Raw genomic sequence first — 19,642 nt, 5'->3', positions numbered from 1 at the left:
GTATCTTGTTCAGAAATTCTCTCATTGGCTGTTTGAGAATATTTTAAGCTCTCCCTCATATTTGAAGGACAGTTTTGCCGGATCTAGGATTCTTGGTTGGTGGTTTTTCTCTTTCAGTATCTTAAATATATCACCCCACTTCCTTCTTGCCTCCATGGTTTCCTATTGAGAAATCCACACATAGTCTTATCAAGCTTCCTTTGTATGTGATGGATCGCTTTTCTCTTCTGCGTTCAGGATTTTCTCGTTATCTTTTGACGTTTGATAATCTGATTATTAAGTGTCTTGCCTTAGGCCTATTCAGATCTATTCTGTTTGGGGTACACTGCACTTCTTGGATCTGTAATTTTATGTCTTCCATAAGAGATGGGAAATTTTCATTGATTATTTCTTCTATCATTGCTTCTGCCCCTTTTCCCTTGTCGTCTTCTTCTGGGACACCAATGATACGTACATTCCTGTTTTTTCATTTTGTCTTTCTTTAAGTTCTAGGAGACGTTGCTCGTATTTTTCCGTTCTTTTCTTTATCTGTTCTTTTGTGTGTAGGCTTTCAGGTGCCTTGTTCTCCAGTTCCTGAGTGTTTTCTTCTGCTTCTTGAGATCTGCTGTTGTATGTTTCCATTGTGTTTTTCATCTCTTGTGCTGTGCCTTTCATTACTATAGATTCTGCTAGTGGTGTTCCTACTTTCAATTTCTACTGTATGTATGCCCAGTGTGTTCATTATACGGTTCATCTCTTTTGCTGTATCTTCCCTAAACTTTTTGAATTGACTTAGTATTAGTTGTTTAAATTCCTGTATCTCAGTTAAGTGTAAGTTTGTTCCTTTGACTGGGCCATAACTTCATTTATCTTAGTGTAGGTTGTAGTTTTCTGTTGTCTGGGCATGGTTTCCTTGGTTACCCTAATCAGGTTTTCCCAGATTGGGCTCTGGTCCCAGAAGGAAGAACTATTCAGTATCGGTTCCCCTGAGGGTCTGTCTTAGAAAGTTGGTACGCCCTGTAAGGCCTCAGGTCACTGAGCGTTTCTGCCCAGCATGTGATGCCTGTCAGCCTGTAACTCCAGACTGGTGCAACGAGGTGTGGCCCATGGCTGTTTTCCCCCAGGCTCTGGGGTCTGGTTCTGAATGGAAGGAAGGTAGTAGAGCTGGGACCCACTTCTTTCCTTTTAGGGAAGATATCCCCCTAGGGAGAGGTCATTAGCATTTCAATGGTTGCTCTCTGCCTGTGCTATCTCCACCCTTGCCTGGGTCAGAGTGCTGGGAACTGAAAATGGCTGAGACTTTCTCCACTGAGTAGAAACAGCAACAGAAAACCCCCTTCAGGGCCAGTCCTCCACCACCCTCCGGCTCTCCAAGGTCAGTCATCACTCAAAGCCTCTGTCTGCTTGTTGGGGATTTGTAACTTGTATCGAGCGGTCCACAATTTGTTAATTAAAACTCCAGTTGGAGCTCAGCTGAGTTGTATTCACTTGCTTGGAGAGAGCTGCTCTCTGGTACAACCAGGCTTTGCAGCTCGGGCCATGGGTGGAGGGACCTCCTAGCTTGGATCAACAGTTTTTACTTACAGATTTTATGCTGCGATCTCAGGCATTCCTCCCGATTCAGGTTGGTGTATGATGAGTGGACAGTCACGTTTGTTTCCTTGCAGTTATTCCAGATTATTTACTAGTTGTTCCTGGTTGTTTATTGTTCAGGGGGACTAACTAGCTTCCACTCCTTTAATTACAAAAAAATTCTAAAAGAGTAAGTATACTATGCATTTCAAGTTTTCTTCTATTACTAAATAAAATGAAATCAGTAAGTCTTTTGTCAACAAAATACTAGTTACTAAAATTTCTTAGCTGAATCAGAAAACAACCTATTAAACTTTTGCTTTGCACTTAGAAGAAATTTGCTTAGTCTTTTTGTGTTTTATTTTTATTAACATTTATTTTAAAAATACAGTAGATATGAGCAGCTCTCTCTCATAGATCATATTATTGGTTTTGTTCAAAAAATGAGAGGTGCTTCTCTAAAAATAGTTTATCTCCAGTAGCTGTGTCACTACTGTCTGGGGGCTGGGGTTGTTTTATACCATCCTAGGGGTTTTCCAGCCCTGTACTCCCTGTTCTTACTGGCTGACCTTCTAGGGAGGGGCAGTTATTATGAACTATTTCAGAATATCTGCTTAGGGTGTCATTAATATTGGGTCAGTAGAGCAATGCTGGTACAGCATCTTTAAAAAGCATGCCATCAAGGATCCAAGGATGCTCCTTGAGTCTTTCTACCCAGAGGAATTGGCTGTCTTATGTCTAAAAATGGTCCCAATATTCCTAGGTTTCACATCTGTGCACCAGGTAGGATAAAAGGAAAAGGACAAAAGTTCATGCTTGCCAAATCTGTCCTATGGTATCAAAAACCCCAGTAGCTCTATTGAGCAGACTTCCACTTGTATATCTGAACTTGCTATAGCTGAGTCATATGGCCACCCCTAGCAGGAGCAGGGGAGGCATTTTTTAACAAGGCACATTATCATCTCCCCACCCTAAGTGGGGGTTCTGCTAATAAGATGCAAAAAGGACTCCATTTAATTATGAAATCCCCTGTAGCTATTACTGTCAGTTTTATATTTTACTGACCTAGAGAAGTGCTCACCATGTAATGTCAAGTGAGCAGCAAGATACAAAACATACACAATACAATCTCAGTTTTGACTTTAAATATACATAATTTACATACTCACACACATGGGAAAAAATGTTAACAGTAGTTAAATTCTATACAGTTGTCACTGCTCACCATATTCATCTGGGAGCTCAAGACTGAACTCCCTTGGATCTCACCCATAGGCCTTTCCCTTAACAGTGGTCCAGGAACTCTGGCTCACTGGGCCGCACGTAGATACCTCATTTGGCTTGCTCATTGTTTGATTTCCTTTTTTTTTTTTTCTTTTCACTTACAATACATGGACTACCAGTCCTATTGACACTGCAATTCAGATAAAGCTCATAAGTAGAGATATTTTTCTACTTTATTTTAAATAGGGCACACAACTCTTTGTGAAGGCAGGTCTGAATATGCAGGGCTAAGCATGCCCTTCTTAGCCTGCAGTCACAATTACCCAAAAACTGTGGACTGTTCCAAGTGCCTGGTTAGGAGCTACAAACCACCATTTTGCTCTTCTATTTCCAGTAGTCTCAGTTTCTTTCTCCTTGTAACTCTTACCATATTTCTTATTTTATTCTGGAAAACCTGTCAGAATACTGGACAGGATGACTAATTCTGAATTTGTAGAGATATGCTTTGATGTTAGCTTTGCTCACCTGTCTGATTAACCTGGTTGTGTCTTCTGCTGCTTGGGCCCAATTTGCTGCCTGCACCCTTTGACTTGCAATAGCAATTCTTTTATTGTTAAAAACAGACAACTCAGTTAATTACCAGTAAGATGTTTTCTCTGAATATGTAGCTTTCTGACAGCTTTTACAAGATTGTACATTTCTCCTCTTCCCATACAGCCTCCCACAAAATGAAATTGCAGCTCATAAACACTGCAAATTTCTGGTTCTATTATATTCGCATCTTGATATATAGTTTGATAAACAAGCCATCTAAGATAAATTTCATGTACAAAGAATTTTGAGAATTCTTTTGAGAATCACTGTCCTAGGTTAAGAGAGCCACCTTTTTGATCCTGAATTAGGATAAGAAAAACTGAAAAAAGCCCTGTTTGAAGTATGGCTGGGGCAAGTAAGAGTTTTATACTCCCCAACAGATCATGCAATACATTCATCTATAATGGCTAAAAAAAATCCATAAATTTCAGGTAACAAGTGAGTAGCAGCTTATTTCTAATAACTGATGGAAGTAATCAAGGTTTATCACTGTTTTCCTAAAGAATTTTTTCTTTTATATCTCAGTTGTAATCATTTTTGAGTTTAAGCCAAATATTTAATAAAGAGCTTAGGAATTTTCTAGCATGAGATATGTGCTGCCTCGGGAAATCAAACACAGTGATATTCTTTACCAACTGCATATAGATAATACCTATTTATATCTCTTCTTTCAAGCAAATCCAGAAGGAGTCAGTCAGCCTAGCTATTGTATTATCTATATCACATCTGCCATATGGTGTAACAGGCTAGCAATAACTAATGCTGCTTCAGAGAACTTGATATAGGTTGATGAATAAAAAGAAGACCCCAAGGAAAGGGCTAGAATGTGTAACTATTAAAAAATGAAATCTTTCATTAGAATGTAAGAGTGATAAGTATCTTGGGATTTCAGCTTGTTCTGTGCAGTAACAGTGGTTATCCAAGATACCATCTTTTGCCACTTTTTCAACAGTAGGCTTGCTTCCTTCCTTCCCTTCCTTCTTTCCTCCTCCCTTCCTTTCCTTCCTTATTTCACTTTTTATTATTATTATTATTTATTTGTTTTTAGTAAAGATGAGTTAATTGGTTCCACCTTGTTCCAGTTTGCTAATGCAGCCAGATGCAAAATACCAGAAATGGATTGGCTTTTATAAAGGGGGTTTATTTGGTTGCAACGCTACAGTCTTAAGGCATCAACAATAGGGTACCTTCAGTGAAGGATGGCCATTGGCATCCAGAAAACCTCTGTTAGCTCGGAAGGCACCTGGCTGGTGTTCGCTTGCTCCTAGGTTGTGTTTCAAAATGGCATTCTCCAAAATGTTACCCTTGGGGTGTTTTGTCCTCTCTTAGCTGCAGCTCCTCTTCAAAATGTCACTCTTAGTTGCTCTCCAAAATGTCACTCACAGCTGCTCTGCATCTGGGCCTTTGTGGCTCTTTTTAAAGTACTCCAGTGATCCAGTAAAGACCTACCCTGAATGGGTAGGGGAACACCTCCATGGAAATTATCCAAATGTTTCACTCACAGTTGATTGAGTCACATCTCCATGGAAACACTCAAAGAATTCCAATCTAATCAACACCAATACATTTGCCCACACAAGATTGCATCAAAGAATATGGAGTTTTGGGGGACATAATACATCCAAACCAGCACACACCTTAAGCAGCATTATAGTACAGTGGCAAGTACATAGAATACCTTTAAGTATTTCTATTAATTTTAACTCTCTAAGACAATATATCATGTCTTAACAGTTCAAAATTATCCTTTCCTGGACATTAATATTCCAAGAAATAAACTGAAAAGGAAATAATAAAGAAAGATATTTCATAGTTGTAGTTGAGACTTAATGGCAAAAGCAAATGCATACCAGCATGTATTTTATCAAATAATATGGGAAACATGACAATTAATTTGTACCCATGTACTATTGTCTTAAAAAGAGCTATGTCTTGGCTTATGTATATTACTGAGCAACTTTTTGTGCTCTACTTATTTTAATATTTGGTTTTGCTCTAAAACCCATTTTTCTGAGGCAGTCTTTGTTAGGGTTCCTCAAACAGGCTGGTTGCTTTGTCTTGTGCTCTCGAAGTTGATAATTTTAATATGTTTAGAATGTAAGGACTTGAATAAGAGAAGTTTTAAAACACACACAGAGACTCAAATTGTTTGCTGCCGGAAGAATTTAACCCAGACCTAGTCTTACTATTAATTTACTAACTATAAGCAAAAGTCAATTGGCATTAGTTTCACCAACTTTGAATCTGATGAGTAAGAGTAAAAATTTAAAGCTCATTTGGAAAATCTTAGATGAATATTAATAATAATGATTGGTAACATTTATTGATTGCTTACTGGGTTTTAGGCCTGATGCTAAGTATTCTGCATACATTATCTAACTCACTTTTCACATTTTATTATTCCCATTATACCGCTCAGCAGTTTGAGGCTTTAGATTAACTTTTTCTAGGTCACGCTTGTGACAGATCCAGGATAACAGTCCTACTTCAGGCATTTTGACTAAAATCCATTTTATAAACTAGTACACTATATTGTTTCCTTGATGCAATCAATTTCAGTGTCTTTATTTTACAAACTAGATAACTGAGACCCAAAAGATTGAAGTGGCCAAGCTAAACAACTAGTTTCCTGAATTGAATGAATATTATTAGCAGTAAAAACCAAGACTCCTGACTCAGATTCATTGAGCTTTTCATTACAGCTGCCTTCTCAGACAACAACCTTTTGGTCTACACTGGCCATTATTATTTGCAGAACATAAAGTGCTTCCAAAGAACCTCCTTAATGATTATTCACTACGAACATAATTTTTAAATAATATTGAAAAAACAGAGTATCATGGTTGGTATCATCTCCCCAAGAATTTACTTACAAGTTAAATGGAATGAAATTTCATCTACTGACATATAGTATATTTAGCTTAATTTCTATTTCATTTTCTGATACTTTTACATAAGAGGTATTGAACCACTGTATTAAACAAAAGATGTTAATTTTTATTTTTAAGTTTGTTACTTCAAGTTAAGAAAATAGTATTTTTTATATTACATTATGCAAACTTCAAATCATCTAATTTTTCTTCCAAATAAAATTGGGCTCTAAGTTATGGTATTTTCTGATAAATGGATTTTTTATGGTGCGTTCTTTTCATTTGATTTTGTTCATAGCTCTATGAAGTGTTCAGTGGACTGGATGAATGAAGAACATTTATATTAATAGTTTATCAAAACATTTGTATCTATGGAAATACTGGTATCAAAAGACATGCACATTCCCTCCTTGACTTTTCATCTGATCTGCAAACACACTGTCCATAACTTATAAATACAAGATGGATATTTATTTGTAAGTAAATTAGCATTAATTACTGGTATTTTTCCTCTATCAGAAATAGTAAAAATCAGAGACGGAAAGGTAAATCAACATCATGCCAAAAGTGTAAAGAATTCATTACCCAGTGTTTCTTCTTTCAAAGAATTTTGAAAGTAGTGGCATTACTTAAATGCAGATTTTTAAGAAAAGTTTAAAAGTATGGACTTTAGTTGAGTCTTAATTGAACTAAGTCATTGCTTTAGGTGGCCCGATAAGTGGGGGAAAAAAAAAGACAAAACTATTTAAGTTCAGTGCTTAAGACCTCTGGAATACTTTTTTCGTACACATTGCTCTTAATTTTGTTCTTATGGCTTTTAGTGTGTGCCAATGTCTGTTGATTTTAGTAGACAGAATGTGCTCTCAACAACTTGAGAGCATATTTTTTTTTTCTATTTTGTTTACTTCTGGATCCCTATAGCCTAAATCAGTACCTACTACAAAATAATTGCTCAATAATCGTATCTTGAATGAATTCCAGTTTATTAAATCCTGAAGTCCCTGGGCATATCTGGTCTTGAGGTGATTGTGATGATTAAAGATGATGGACAAAAGTCAAATGTTAATACAGGCTCCTGAATATCATCTTTTAAAATGTCAGTTCAGCATATTAAATTCACCTATGAAAATAAAATGAATTTCTGAATGTCATTTAAGCATGCTTATTTAATGTTAAGAAGGTACAAATAATTTGTTAGGAATAGAGATTTTAAAATAATTTGCCTATTCTTGATTATGTGCTGCAGAGAAAGCCAGGTACTGTGTTTGCTAATTATTTAATATGACATCTTACTTGATTTTTAGAACAATATCTTGAGGGATGTTTACCTTTTCATTTTTTAAAGATGAGATAATCCTGGTTCAGTAATTTGTTCAAGTGAACACAGCTAGTGAAAAGTGTGAAATCTTTTTTTTTTTTTTTTTTTTAACTTAACTGTGTTTCTAAATTATGTATTGAGATATGTAGGTTCTTTGGTGTTGTGACTGGAAAATGGATTTCTTCATCCGATATTTTTCTCACACTTTTGAGAAAGCATTGAAGAGTTCGGAGTCACATAAAAATAGTATCTGACTTGTTTTAACAGGATTCATTTGACAGGCAAATAGACTATGGAGGAGAGGGGAGGAGAGGAAAGGAGGCTATTGTAATAATGTAGGCAAGAGATGGTGACTATTTGAGGCTAGTTCCTCCTGGAAGTGGTGACAAGTGTGTGGATTTGGGGTGGATATTGAAAGTAGAACCAACAGTATTTTTTGAACGATTGGGTGTATAAATGAATGGAAGGAAAGAAAGAAGAGAGGGAGAGAAGGAGGAATTGTCCATAACTTATAAGTACTATATGAATATATATATTTATGAGTAAATTACAATTAGTTACTGATGTTTCCCCCACTGATCAGAATAGGTAAAAATCAGAAAGGAAGGAAGGAAGGAGGCAAGAATAGCTCCAAGGTTTTGGTCTAAACAACTGGAAAAATTAAGTTGCTGTTTACTGAGATAGGGGAGAATGAGAAAGAAGCAACTTCTGGGATAGGAAGGGAGGCTGAACAAGAGTTCATTTTGACTATTTAGATTTTAGATTCCTTTTAGACTTTTGCGTGAATGGCTGTATCCTCCATGATGGAGATGTATACACTGGATATGCAAGTCTGAAATGGGAGAGAACCAGGCTTGAGATTTTGGTGACCTTGACGAAAGTTTGATCAATAAAAAGTCTTGCTTAAAAAAAAATGTCTCAAGTTTTGCTTCTCTACATTTGTGATTTTAATATAGGGAACCCACCTTGTAGGTTTGTATAAAACTTGGCATATTATCTTGCACTGTTATATTAAAATATTTATAAATAACTGTCAACATTTAATTCTCTGCCAAATAAAGCTTTCACAAAATATTTTACTTGATTTTTCTTCCTGCCTTTTTGTAAGTTGTTATATGGTGGGAGGGCTTGGACCCTGAAGTTCATCAGACCCTGGATTCAATCCAAGCTCTACCAGTTACTAGTTTTTCAATCTTGAGCAAGTTAGTGTATTTCTCCAAGTCTCAGTTTCCTTATTTGGAAGATGAGATGATAATAACTATTATTCAGAGGATACAATGGGATAAGATAAGAAAGACCTGGTCCAGGGTCCAGCACATGACAAGATGATAAGGTAGTATGGAGTGGGTAAGAGTTCAAGATCTGAAATCAAATAAACCTAAGTTAAAATCCCAGAGCTTCATATATTAGATGTGAAAACTTGGACGAGGTTTCTCTCACAGCTTCAGTTACCCATCTATAAAATGACTGTAATAAAAATACTTACCTTAATTAATTCTAGTAGGACTGATAGAATTAAGTGAGCTATTGCATGTAAAGCTTGCCTGACATAAAATGAGTGCATGTTAAAGCTTGTTATGGTTATATTTAATATGATCCTTGCTTTTATAAATGTTTTTTGAAGAATAAAGCTTTAGTCTTAGTTTTTATTGCTTTAGTTTCTAATCAGACTTGAAGTGATGCCAAGCATTAATTATACTTTTTTCATTTGTTTTGCTATGTATTGTTTTTTTTTTTTTATAATGTATTATTGCTATCCATTGAAAATGTTACGAATTTTAAATGAGTACCTGGCAGCTAGAGTATTAATTTCAAAGCTATGCTTGTTTCTGTATAGGGACATCTAAATGAAGACATAGAAGAAGAACAATATAGTAGGATTCCTCAGCAGTTACAGAGCATGTAAACTAGAATTGGCTATTTGCTAGCCAGTTTGCCTAAAGCTATACTTAAAGGATGTATCTAAGCACATCTTCAGAGGAGGCAGCACTGCAGTAATTACTTAGAAATTAGAGATGGGAACAGAGACAGTCAGTTTAGTCCAGAATACAGAGAACAGCCTTTACGTGCAAATACCAAGACAGGATTAATGACAAAACAAAGAAAACTAGTTTTTAAAAGACCTTAGGGAATCATCTAATTCTTTTCCTAATTTTGTACATGAGGGAATACTGAATTATGAGAGACTGTCAAGGGTTAATGTCAGGAAGGAATAAGGTTCTGAATCCTAGTTAGATACTTATTCCATTAAAACACACACATGGTTTTAGCCATACCTTCTGTCAGAAATAATGAGAGAAGAAAAATATTGAACAAGCCACGCCAAGCCACTTTGGTCCTTTCAAATGATGCATGTATGCGTCATAAGCAATGTAAAATTGAGAGTATTGATTTATATTTTAAGGTATCAGGTTTTTCATTTACTAAATACTGGGAAAATATAAGAAAAGAATCATTTTAACTACATAGCAATTAATTTTCATAAGAGACATTAACAACAGAAATACTGTGTGAATCAGTTTTTTAGAAGCAACAGTCTAGATGAAGATTTGTGTCAGATATTCTGTAATTGAATTATCAACTACTATAGTTCATCCTAGGTATAGAAAAGTTGAGCATTTCTCCAGGAGGTAAAAATAATGATACTTTTATTTTGAAAAAAAAAAAAACAAAAAACATCAATTTAAATGGTAAAATAAATTGAATGCATTTATAAAGCTAACTCCTTATTTTAAAAACTTTGAAAACATGGAGAGTAGTATTTTGACATTTGACAGTTTCTTTTTGGCTTATTTTAAAGGATAAAGAATCAGATAAAAATATTTGCTCTAATTTGTATCTTATGCTGTCAAGTGCATTTTTACAGTAACTGAAAGAATCATTACATTGTGTATATCTGTGATAAATCATTGAAAAAGTTATTGATATTAAGTTGCTTTCTACAGTTTAGTATAGTTTAATACAGTAATGTCAACATTTTCATCTATTTCCAGTTAACAATTTTTTCCAAGGAATTATAAATAGGAGCTTAATTAGATTTGTCCTTTGTTTTTCTTCATGACATAAAGCTACAAAATAAGTATGCCTGTTTCCCAGATTGAAATTTTTGTTTCTTTGTTGTTTTATAGAGCTACATTCATGGAAGCAGCCAGGCTCAATTCGTGGCAGAGTCACATATTATTCTTGTACTGAGTATCCTTTAAAATACTGATGGTTTGAAAACGGGAAGCTGAAGTTGCATGCTATCAAATGGATATTTATTTTTCCTGGTAGTAAATATCAAGACTTTTAAAAGATACTAAATTTTAAAATTTACTATATGACTAATTTCTGAAATTATATGCTAATTATTTCCTATTACAATGTAATTTTCTGTTATTCTAAATCATTAACAGATTATCAATTTCTCTTTTTTATTCTACTGAATTTCAATGTATAGCTTGTACTCTGCATTATCTCTGGCAAGGTTTATTGTGAAGTTTGTGCAGTTTTCCCTTATAAGACCTTAATGTGGAGAAAAAGTGACCTATAATATTAGTAGCAGAATAAAAATAAAAGAAGCTATCTTAATCATAGTTGGCTTAAAAGTTATGGTAAGTTAGAAGAGGGATAGGATAGTTTGACATCTTTTTTGGGAATATATAAGACAAATTGTTGTGGGTCAGATAACAGTGAAAATTATGGTCTGGAGTTAGAAGAAGGATAGCATGATATACAAGAAGTGAGTAAGGTTCAAGTGTCTAATTAAAAACATAAAATCTGAATATTCTTAGAATAAGTTACTTTTAGGGTAAACAACTGTATTTTGTGGGGGAATGCTGGTGGTTGTGTGCATCTCATGAAAATGCCCCAAGATTAAATTTATATTGTTTCTTGAATATATTCAGTCATTATGAGGATTTAAAGTGTGTCTATAATACAATTTATAACATTTGATTACTATCCTTGATTACCAAGATTCATATTCAAATGAAGCAGTATGTACCAAATTTGACAGTAGTTTATATAATCATAGATTTTAAGTCTTTAAGAATATTAGAAATAGAGAGAGATAACTAAAGGATATCAAGAAAACAATGAATAAACTGTGAGAATCTCAGAAAGAGACAGAGATTTTAAAAAGGAGCCAAACAGAAGTACTGGAGTTGAAGACCACAATAACTGAAATGAAAACTTCCCAGGAGGTTTTCAACAGCATACAGGAGCTAGCAGAAGGAAGAATCAGTGAACTTACAAGACAATTGAAATGAGTCAGGTGGAGGAGCAAAAAGAAAAAGAATTATAAAAAGTGAAAAAAGCCCAAGAGGTTTGTGGGACACTATCAAGTGTACCAATATACATATTATGGGAGTTCCAGAAGGAGATGAGAGAAAGGGGCAGAAGAAATATTCAAAGAAATAATGACAAAAAACTCAAACTTAGCAAAAGATGTGAATATGCACATCTTAGAAGCTCATAAAACACCAAACAGGATAAACTTGAAGAGAAATACAACCTGTCATAATACTAATCAGTTATCAAATGCAAAGGACAAGCAGAAAGTTCTGAAAGCTCAAGAGAAGAGCACTATGTTATGTACCAAGGAACCCAAATCAGATTAAGTGCCAGTTTCTTATCAGAAACAATGAGGCAAGAAAACAGTGGGATGAAATACTTAAAGTGCTGAGAGAAAATGAGTCACCAACCAAGAATTTCATATCTGGCAAGACTTTTCTTCAAAAATGAGGGAGAGAGACTGGCCTTAAGCCTGTAACTTTGTAACCAAATAAACCCCCTTTATAAAAGAAGAAAAAATGAGGGAGAGACTAAGACATTCACAGCTAAGCAAAAGCTAAAAGATTTTATTACCGCTAGACCTGCTCGACCAGCAATGCTAAAGCATTTCTTCAGACTGAAAGGATGGGACACTAGATAGTAGTCCAAAGTGGCATAAAGAAATAAAGACCTCTGATAAAGATAACTATATGCATAATTATAAATGCCAGTATAGTGGTATTGTATTTTTGTTATGAAATTCCACTTATTATTTCCTACAGGTTCTAACTGCAAATGTATAAAGAGTAATGATAAATCTATGGTTTAGACAAACTAAATAAAATAATTTGTAACGTATAACAAAGGTAGGAGGATGGTCGAGTTACTATAAGTATGTACTGTGGAAGTCAAGTTAATAGCAAACAAATTGTAATTGTTATATATTTAGTATGCTAAATTTTAACCCTATGGTAACTGTGCCAGTTCTAATGAATTGTGTCCCCAAAACGCCATGTTCTTTGATGCAATCTTGTGGGGGCAGACGTATTAGTGTTGATTAGGTTGGAACTTATTGGTTCAGTGTTTCCATGGAGATGGGACTTGATCAACTGTGGGGGAGATCTTTCATTGGATTATTTCTATGGCGGTGTTGCCCCACCCATTCAGGGTGGGTCTTTATTGGATCACTGGAGTACTTTAAAAAGAGGCACACAGGCTTAGATACAGAGCAGCTAAGAATGACATTTTGGAGCTGCAGCTGAGCGACACGTTTCGAAGATGGCCGTTGAAAGCCGACGTTTTGGAGAACTCTATTTTGAAATACAACCTGGGAGCAAGCAGATGCCAGCCATATGCCTTCCCAGCTAACAGAGGTTTTCTGGATGCCATTGGTCATCCTTCAATGAAGGTACCCTATTATCGATGCCCTACCTTGGACACTTTATGGCTTTAAGACTATAACTCTGTAACCAAATAAACCCCCTTTATAAAAGTCAATCCATTTCTGGTATTTTGCATAATGGGCAGCATTAGCAAACCAGAGCAGTAATCACAAAGAAAAAATATATGAAAAATACATCTAGAAAGAAATGAGAATGGATTCAATATGGTACAATTCAAAAAAATCAAATAAATATGAAATAGGCGTTAATGGAAGAATTGAGGGACAAAAAAGGTATAAGACTTACAAAGACTAAATAGAAAAATGGCAAAGAAAGTCCTGCATTATCAGTGGTTACTTTAAATGTAAATGAATTAAAGTCCCCAGACAAAAGGCAGAGATTAGCAGCATGAATTAAAAAGCATGACCCAACTATATGCTTTACAAGACTTACCTTAAATTCAAAGATGTAAGTAGGTTGAAAGTGAAAGAATGGGGAAAAATACCATCTAAGTAGTAACCAAAAAAGAGCTGGAAGTAGCTAGTCTAATATCAAATAACATAGACATTAAGTCAAAAACTGTTAAGCAGGACAAAGACAGTTGTCATATACTGATAAAGAGGTCAGTTCAACAAAAAGACATAATAATTTTAAATATATATGCACCTAAAAGCAGAGCCCAAAAAATATGAAGCAAATATTGACAGATTTGTAGGGAGAAATTTGTAGGGAGAAATTAGTATACCACTTTCAACAATGGATAGAATGTCTGGAGTGAAGATTAATAAGATAATACAAGATTTGAACAATAATCTAAAACAAATAGACCTAACAGGCATACCACTTCACCAAACAGAATGTACATTTTCCCTAGTGCACATAGATCATTCTCCAAGATACACCATATGTTAGGTCACAAAACAAGTCTCAGTAAATTAAAAAATATTGAAATCATACAATATATTTTCTCCAATCAAAATGGAATGAAGCTAGAAATCAATAACAAAGATATGGAAAATTCACATATTTGGAAATTAAACAACATACTCTTAAACAACTACAAAATACTGTTAAAAGAAGTCAAAGAACCCTATGTACATGCAAGTATAGTCCTTGTTCATGTATTAGAAGACTGAATATTGTTGAGATGTCAGTTTTACAAAAAGTGCTTTACAGATGCAATGCAATCCCAATCAGAATTCCAACAACCTTCTTTGCAGAAATGGAAAAACCAATCATCAAATTTTTATGGAAAGGTAAAGGGCCCTGAATAACCAAAGTGTTTTGAAAAAGAAGAATGAAGTTGGAGGACTCACACTTCCTGATAATGAAAACTTATTAGAAAGCCATAGTAATCAAAACAGCATGGTATTGGCACAAGGACAGAAATATAGACAAATATAATGTAGTTGAGAGTTCAGAAATCAGCCTGCACATTTTATGGCTAACTCATTTTTGAGAAGACGTCAAAGACCACTCATTTGGAAAAGAATATTTGCTTCAGCAAATGGTGCTGTGAAACTGGATCTCCATATGCAAAAGAATGAAGACAGACCACTACCTCATACCATATACAAAAATCAACCTAAAATAGATCAATCACCTAATTAAGAACCAGAACTATAAAATTTCTAGAAAAAAAATGTAGGAAAGCGCCTTACAGACATTGCATTTGGCAATAGTTTCTTTGATTTCACCCCCAAAACATAAGCAACAACACAAAAAATAGATAATTGGACCTCATCCAAATTAAAAACTTTTTTGCATCATAGGACTTTATCATGAAAGTAAAACAATACAATGGGAGAAAATATTTGGAAACTACATACCCCATAAGTGTTTAATATCTAGAATATATAAAGAAATCCTACAGATCAACAGAAATGTTAACAACCCATTTTAAAAATGGGCAAAAGACTTAAATCGACATTTCACCAAAGAGATATACAAATGGCCAAAAAGCACATGAAAAGAAGCTCAAATCATTAGCCATTAGGGAAATTCAAATCAAAATCACAATGAGAACCTTTCCTCTGTGGCCTCTGCCCAGGTAGAATCCCCCAGGCAGAGCTCCGGACATGTGCAAGGGACCAGCTATGGTTTTGGGGCAGATGCAATCCCTGGATGATTTGAAAGGAGGGTATCCTTGGCCGCCTGAAGAGAGGAAATAGTGGGAGGCAGGCAGTCTTTGTGTGGAGTTTTCAGCTGCCCTGACCTGAATGAGAAATCTGCCTCCATCAGAATCTCATATGTCTGACAGACTTGTGTGACTCCAAGATAAAGTTGTCCTCTGGTTCTAAGCTTGAAGAAGATTCTCCAGTCCTTATTGATCCTTTTTCTTGCCGTTACCATTTTTTGAAGCAAAGTTAACTTAGCTTTCTAGTGTGAGCTTTCTTTTAGGCTGTCATAAAATAATTTTTTAAAAATCTATAAACTAGAAAAGAAGTAGTTCTACAATGTCCAAGTCATTCCAGCAGTCACCTCTCAGGAGGGACTCACGGGGTCATGGGTATGACCTGTCTGCAGCAGGAATCGGCCTTCTTGCTGCAGCTACCCAGTCTTTAAGCATACCAGTATCTCTTGGAAGGATGAACCAGGGTACTGCACACCTTGCTAGTTTAATGAATCTCGGAATGAGTTCTTCATTGAATCAACAAGGAGTCCATAGTGCACTGTCTTCTGCTAGTACTTCATTCCACAATTTGTAGTCTATATTTAACATTGGAATTAGAGGTCCACTCCCTTTGTCTTCTCAACATTGTGGAGATGCAGACCAGGCCAGTAACATTTTGGCCAGCTTTGGTCTGTCTGCTAGAGACATAGATGAACTGGGTTGTTATCCAGAGGACAAGATTACTCCTGAGAATTTGCCCCATATCATACAGCTTAAAAGGAGGAGAACTGAAGAAAGCCCTACATTGAGTTATGGTAGAGATGGCAGATCTGCAACACAGGAGTCACCATACAGAGTGCCTAGGGATGATTGGGAAGATAAAAGGCACTTTAGAAGAGATAGTTTTGATGATTGTGGTCCTAGTCTCAACCCAGTGCTTGATTATGACCATGGAAGTCGTTCTCAAGAATCTGGTTATCATGACAGAATAAATTATGAAGATGACAGATTAAGAGATAAGAAAAGGTATAGGGATGATTCATTTTTAGTGAGATCTCACATAACTATCATAAATTTGACAGTGAGTATGAGAGAATGGGACATGGTCCTAGCCCCTTAAAAGAGAGATCTCTCTTTGAGAAAAAGAGAGGCACTCCTCCAAGTATCAATATTGAAGACTTCCATGGACTTTTATCGAAGGATTATCCCTGTCTGTGCTCTATATGTGATTGCCAGTTCATTCTAATGAGTAGAGTCAACATGTTAATGGAGCAAGTCAGTCATCGATGCAATCTTCTTGAAATCTACATAGAATGGAATCCTGACAATGATCCTGACACACAATGGGGGATCTGTTCATGTTGCAGCAATCTACAAACCCAGCACCAGGCATTCTGGGACCTCCACCTCCCTGATTTCATCTTGGGGTCCAGCAGTTGGAACAAGAGGAAATCTGGGTGCTAGAAATGGAACCTGCAAGGACCAAGACACATGCAAAATAGCAGAGTGAAAACTAGCAGAGTTGTTCACATCGTGAATTTTCAGCAAGGGAGAAACTTGAGGTACCAACTGTTAGAGATGGTGGAACCATTTGGAGTTATTTCAGATCTTCTAATTCTAAATAAAATTAATGAGGCATTTATTGAAATTGCCCACAGAAGATGCTCCGGCTGCAGTTGATTATTATACAGCCACATCAGCATTAGTATTTGGCAAGTCAGTGAGAGTTCATTTGTCCCAGAAGTACAAAAGAACAAAGAAACCTGAAGGGAAGCCAGATCAGAAGTTTGATCAAAAGCAAGAGCTGGGATGTGTGATACATCTCAACAATTTACCCCATTCTGACTGTTCTGACAGTGCTGTCCTCAAACTTGCTGAGCCCTATGGGAAAATAAAGAATTATATACTGACGAGGATGAAAAGTCAGGCCTTTATTGAGATGGAGACCAGAGAAGATGCAATGGCTGTAATTGATCATTGTTTGAAAAAATCCTTTTGGTTTCAGGGGAGATGTGTGAAGGTTGATCTGCCTGAGAAATATAAAAAACTGGTGCTGAGGATTCCCAACACAGGCACTGACTTACCGAAAAAAGGAAAATCCCAAAAAAGATCTTATTCTCCAGATGGCAAAGAATCTCCAAGTGATAAGAAATCCAAATCTGATGGTTCCCAGGAGACTGAAAGTACAGGTGAAGGTAAAGAACAAGAGAAATCAGGTAAAGATGGAGAGAAAGATACAAAAGATGACCAGACAGAACAAGTACCTATCAATACTTGAATCTGAAGATGGGCTACTTGTAGATGAAGAAGAGGCAGCAGCACTGCTAGAAAGTGGGAGTTCAAGTGGGAGATGAGACCAATCTTGCAAATTTAGGTGATGTCATCTGATAGGGAAAAGGAGCCTTCAGACAAAGCTGTAAAAAAAGGGGCAAATGTGAGTTCTTCAGCAGCAGTGAAGAAAAAGTTTAAAAAAGTGAATAAGATGGAGGAACTTGATCAAGAAAACGAAGCAGCATTGGAAAATGGAATTAAAAATGAGGAAAATACAGAACCAGGCGCTGAATCTGCAGCAAATGCTGGTGATCACAACCAAGAATCAAGTGAAAATGCAGATGGCCGAAGTGATGAAAACAAGGTCTACAATCCTACATGAGTATAGAATAGGACCATATAAGCACAATGTTCCTGTTGGTATAGGCTGTATGATACCTAAAATAGGGTTTTACTGTAAGCTGTTTTCACTCTTTTATACGAATGAAGAAGTTGCAAAGAATCCTCATTTCAGCAGCCTTCCTCATTATCAGAAATTGAAGAAATTTCTGAATAAATTGGCAAAAGAACACAGGCAGAAGAAGGAAGCTTAGATATTCGAGAAGCTTAATGATTTCAAAAGAAAATAATGGTTCGTTGTTTTTAATGTTAACCTTTTTTAAATACAGTAGTGATAGAATAAAAATATTGTACTCTTTTGTTTCAGTGGAAAAAATAATAGATGTTTGTTCGTGTGTTTAAGGGCTATAGCAAAAGTACATATATGGTTAAGTTAATGAAGAATAGTTTTGTTTTATCAGAATGGCAACAACAGACAGAAGTACTTTGCAGAGACTGACTCCTTAAGCTACTTAAGATAACTTGCACCACTGAGAAAAAGTTGTAGAAACATTCAGAGAAATTAAATTTAGTAAAGACTTCAAAGAAATGTCAACAACTTTGGATTCCAAGCAGTAAAGAACAAAACAAAACAAAAAACACAGTGAGATACTATTTTCACACAACACTAGAATGAGATACCATTGCATACCCACTAAAAAACAAACAAACAAAAAACAGAAAATTACAAGTGTTGGAGAGGATGTGGAGAAATTGGAACACTCTTTCATTGCTGATATGAATGTAAAATGGTGCAGCTGCTGTGGAAGAGTTTGGTAGTTCTTCTGAAGGTTAATTATAGAATTACCATATGATCTTGCAATCCCACATCTAGATACATACCCAGAAGAGTTGAAAGCAGGACTCTAACAGAAATTTGCACACCAATGTTCATAGCAGCATTATTCATAATTTCCAAAAGATGGAAGCAACCCAAGTATCCAGCAACCAATGAGTGGATAAACAAAACGTGGTATATTAACATAACATGGAATATCATTCAGCTATGAAAAGGAAGTTCTGATGTATGCAACAATACGCATAATCCTTGAAAACATCTTGTTAAATGAAATAAGCCAGACACAAGGTACAAATGTTGTATGATCTCACTGATATAAAATAATTAGGATAAGCAAACTCATACAGTCAGAATCTAGAATATAGATTAGCAGGGAATGGGGTGGGCTTAGGGAATAAGGTGTTAATGCTTAAAATGTACAGAGTTTATATTAGGGAGGATGGAAAAGTTGTGTTAATGTGTGGTGGTGATAGTAGCACATTTTGAACATAGTAACAGCACTGAATTCTATATGTGTGTGTGATTAACAGATGAAATTTTAGGTTTTATTTTACTAGAATAATTTTTAAAAATCCATTCCAAGTACAACACCAACAGTGAACCCTAAGTTAAACCATGGCTACAGTTAATTGCATAATTACAAAAATGTGCTTTCATCATTTGTAACAGATGTACCACACTAAAGAAAGGTGTTAATAATTGGATGGTTTGAGGGAAGCCTGTATTTTATGCTTGAGTTTTCTGTAAACCCACAACTTCTCAAAAAAAAAAAACAAAAAAACTGTTACTTTTATGAGAATTAGAAAATTGAACACCAACACTGTATTTGATATATTAGGGAATTATTTTTAATAGTTTTGAGGTTATGTTTTTTTAAAGCGATCATCC

General features: G+C 35.5%; 1 protein-coding gene and 1 pseudogene across 3 annotated transcripts in view; both read left to right on the top strand.

The window, feature by feature from the left end:
* Window positions 1–19,642, top strand: part of TUSC3 (tumor suppressor candidate 3) — a 306,555-nt gene that overhangs the window by 246,157 nt on the left and 40,756 nt on the right. For all 3 annotated transcript variants that reach the window (XR_005216025.1, XM_037831243.1, XM_037831242.1), the window contains exon 7: window positions 10,686–10,749. Coding sequence is in view for 2 of the 3 variants with exons in the window: in XM_037831243.1 (XP_037687171.1) it covers window positions 10,686–10,749 (64 nt within the window). In the remaining variant the exon portion in view is untranslated. The remainder of the gene's footprint in view (window positions 1–10,685; window positions 10,750–19,642) is intronic.
* Window positions 15,201–18,170, top strand: LOC119530105 (annotated as a pseudogene).

The sequence above is a fragment of the Choloepus didactylus genome, chromosome 3 (genome assembly GCF_015220235.1).
Source record: "Choloepus didactylus isolate mChoDid1 chromosome 3, mChoDid1.pri, whole genome shotgun sequence".
Classification (NCBI taxonomy): domain Eukaryota; kingdom Metazoa; phylum Chordata; class Mammalia; order Pilosa; family Megalonychidae; genus Choloepus; species Choloepus didactylus.
This window is presented reverse-complemented; position numbering and strand designations above follow the sequence as displayed.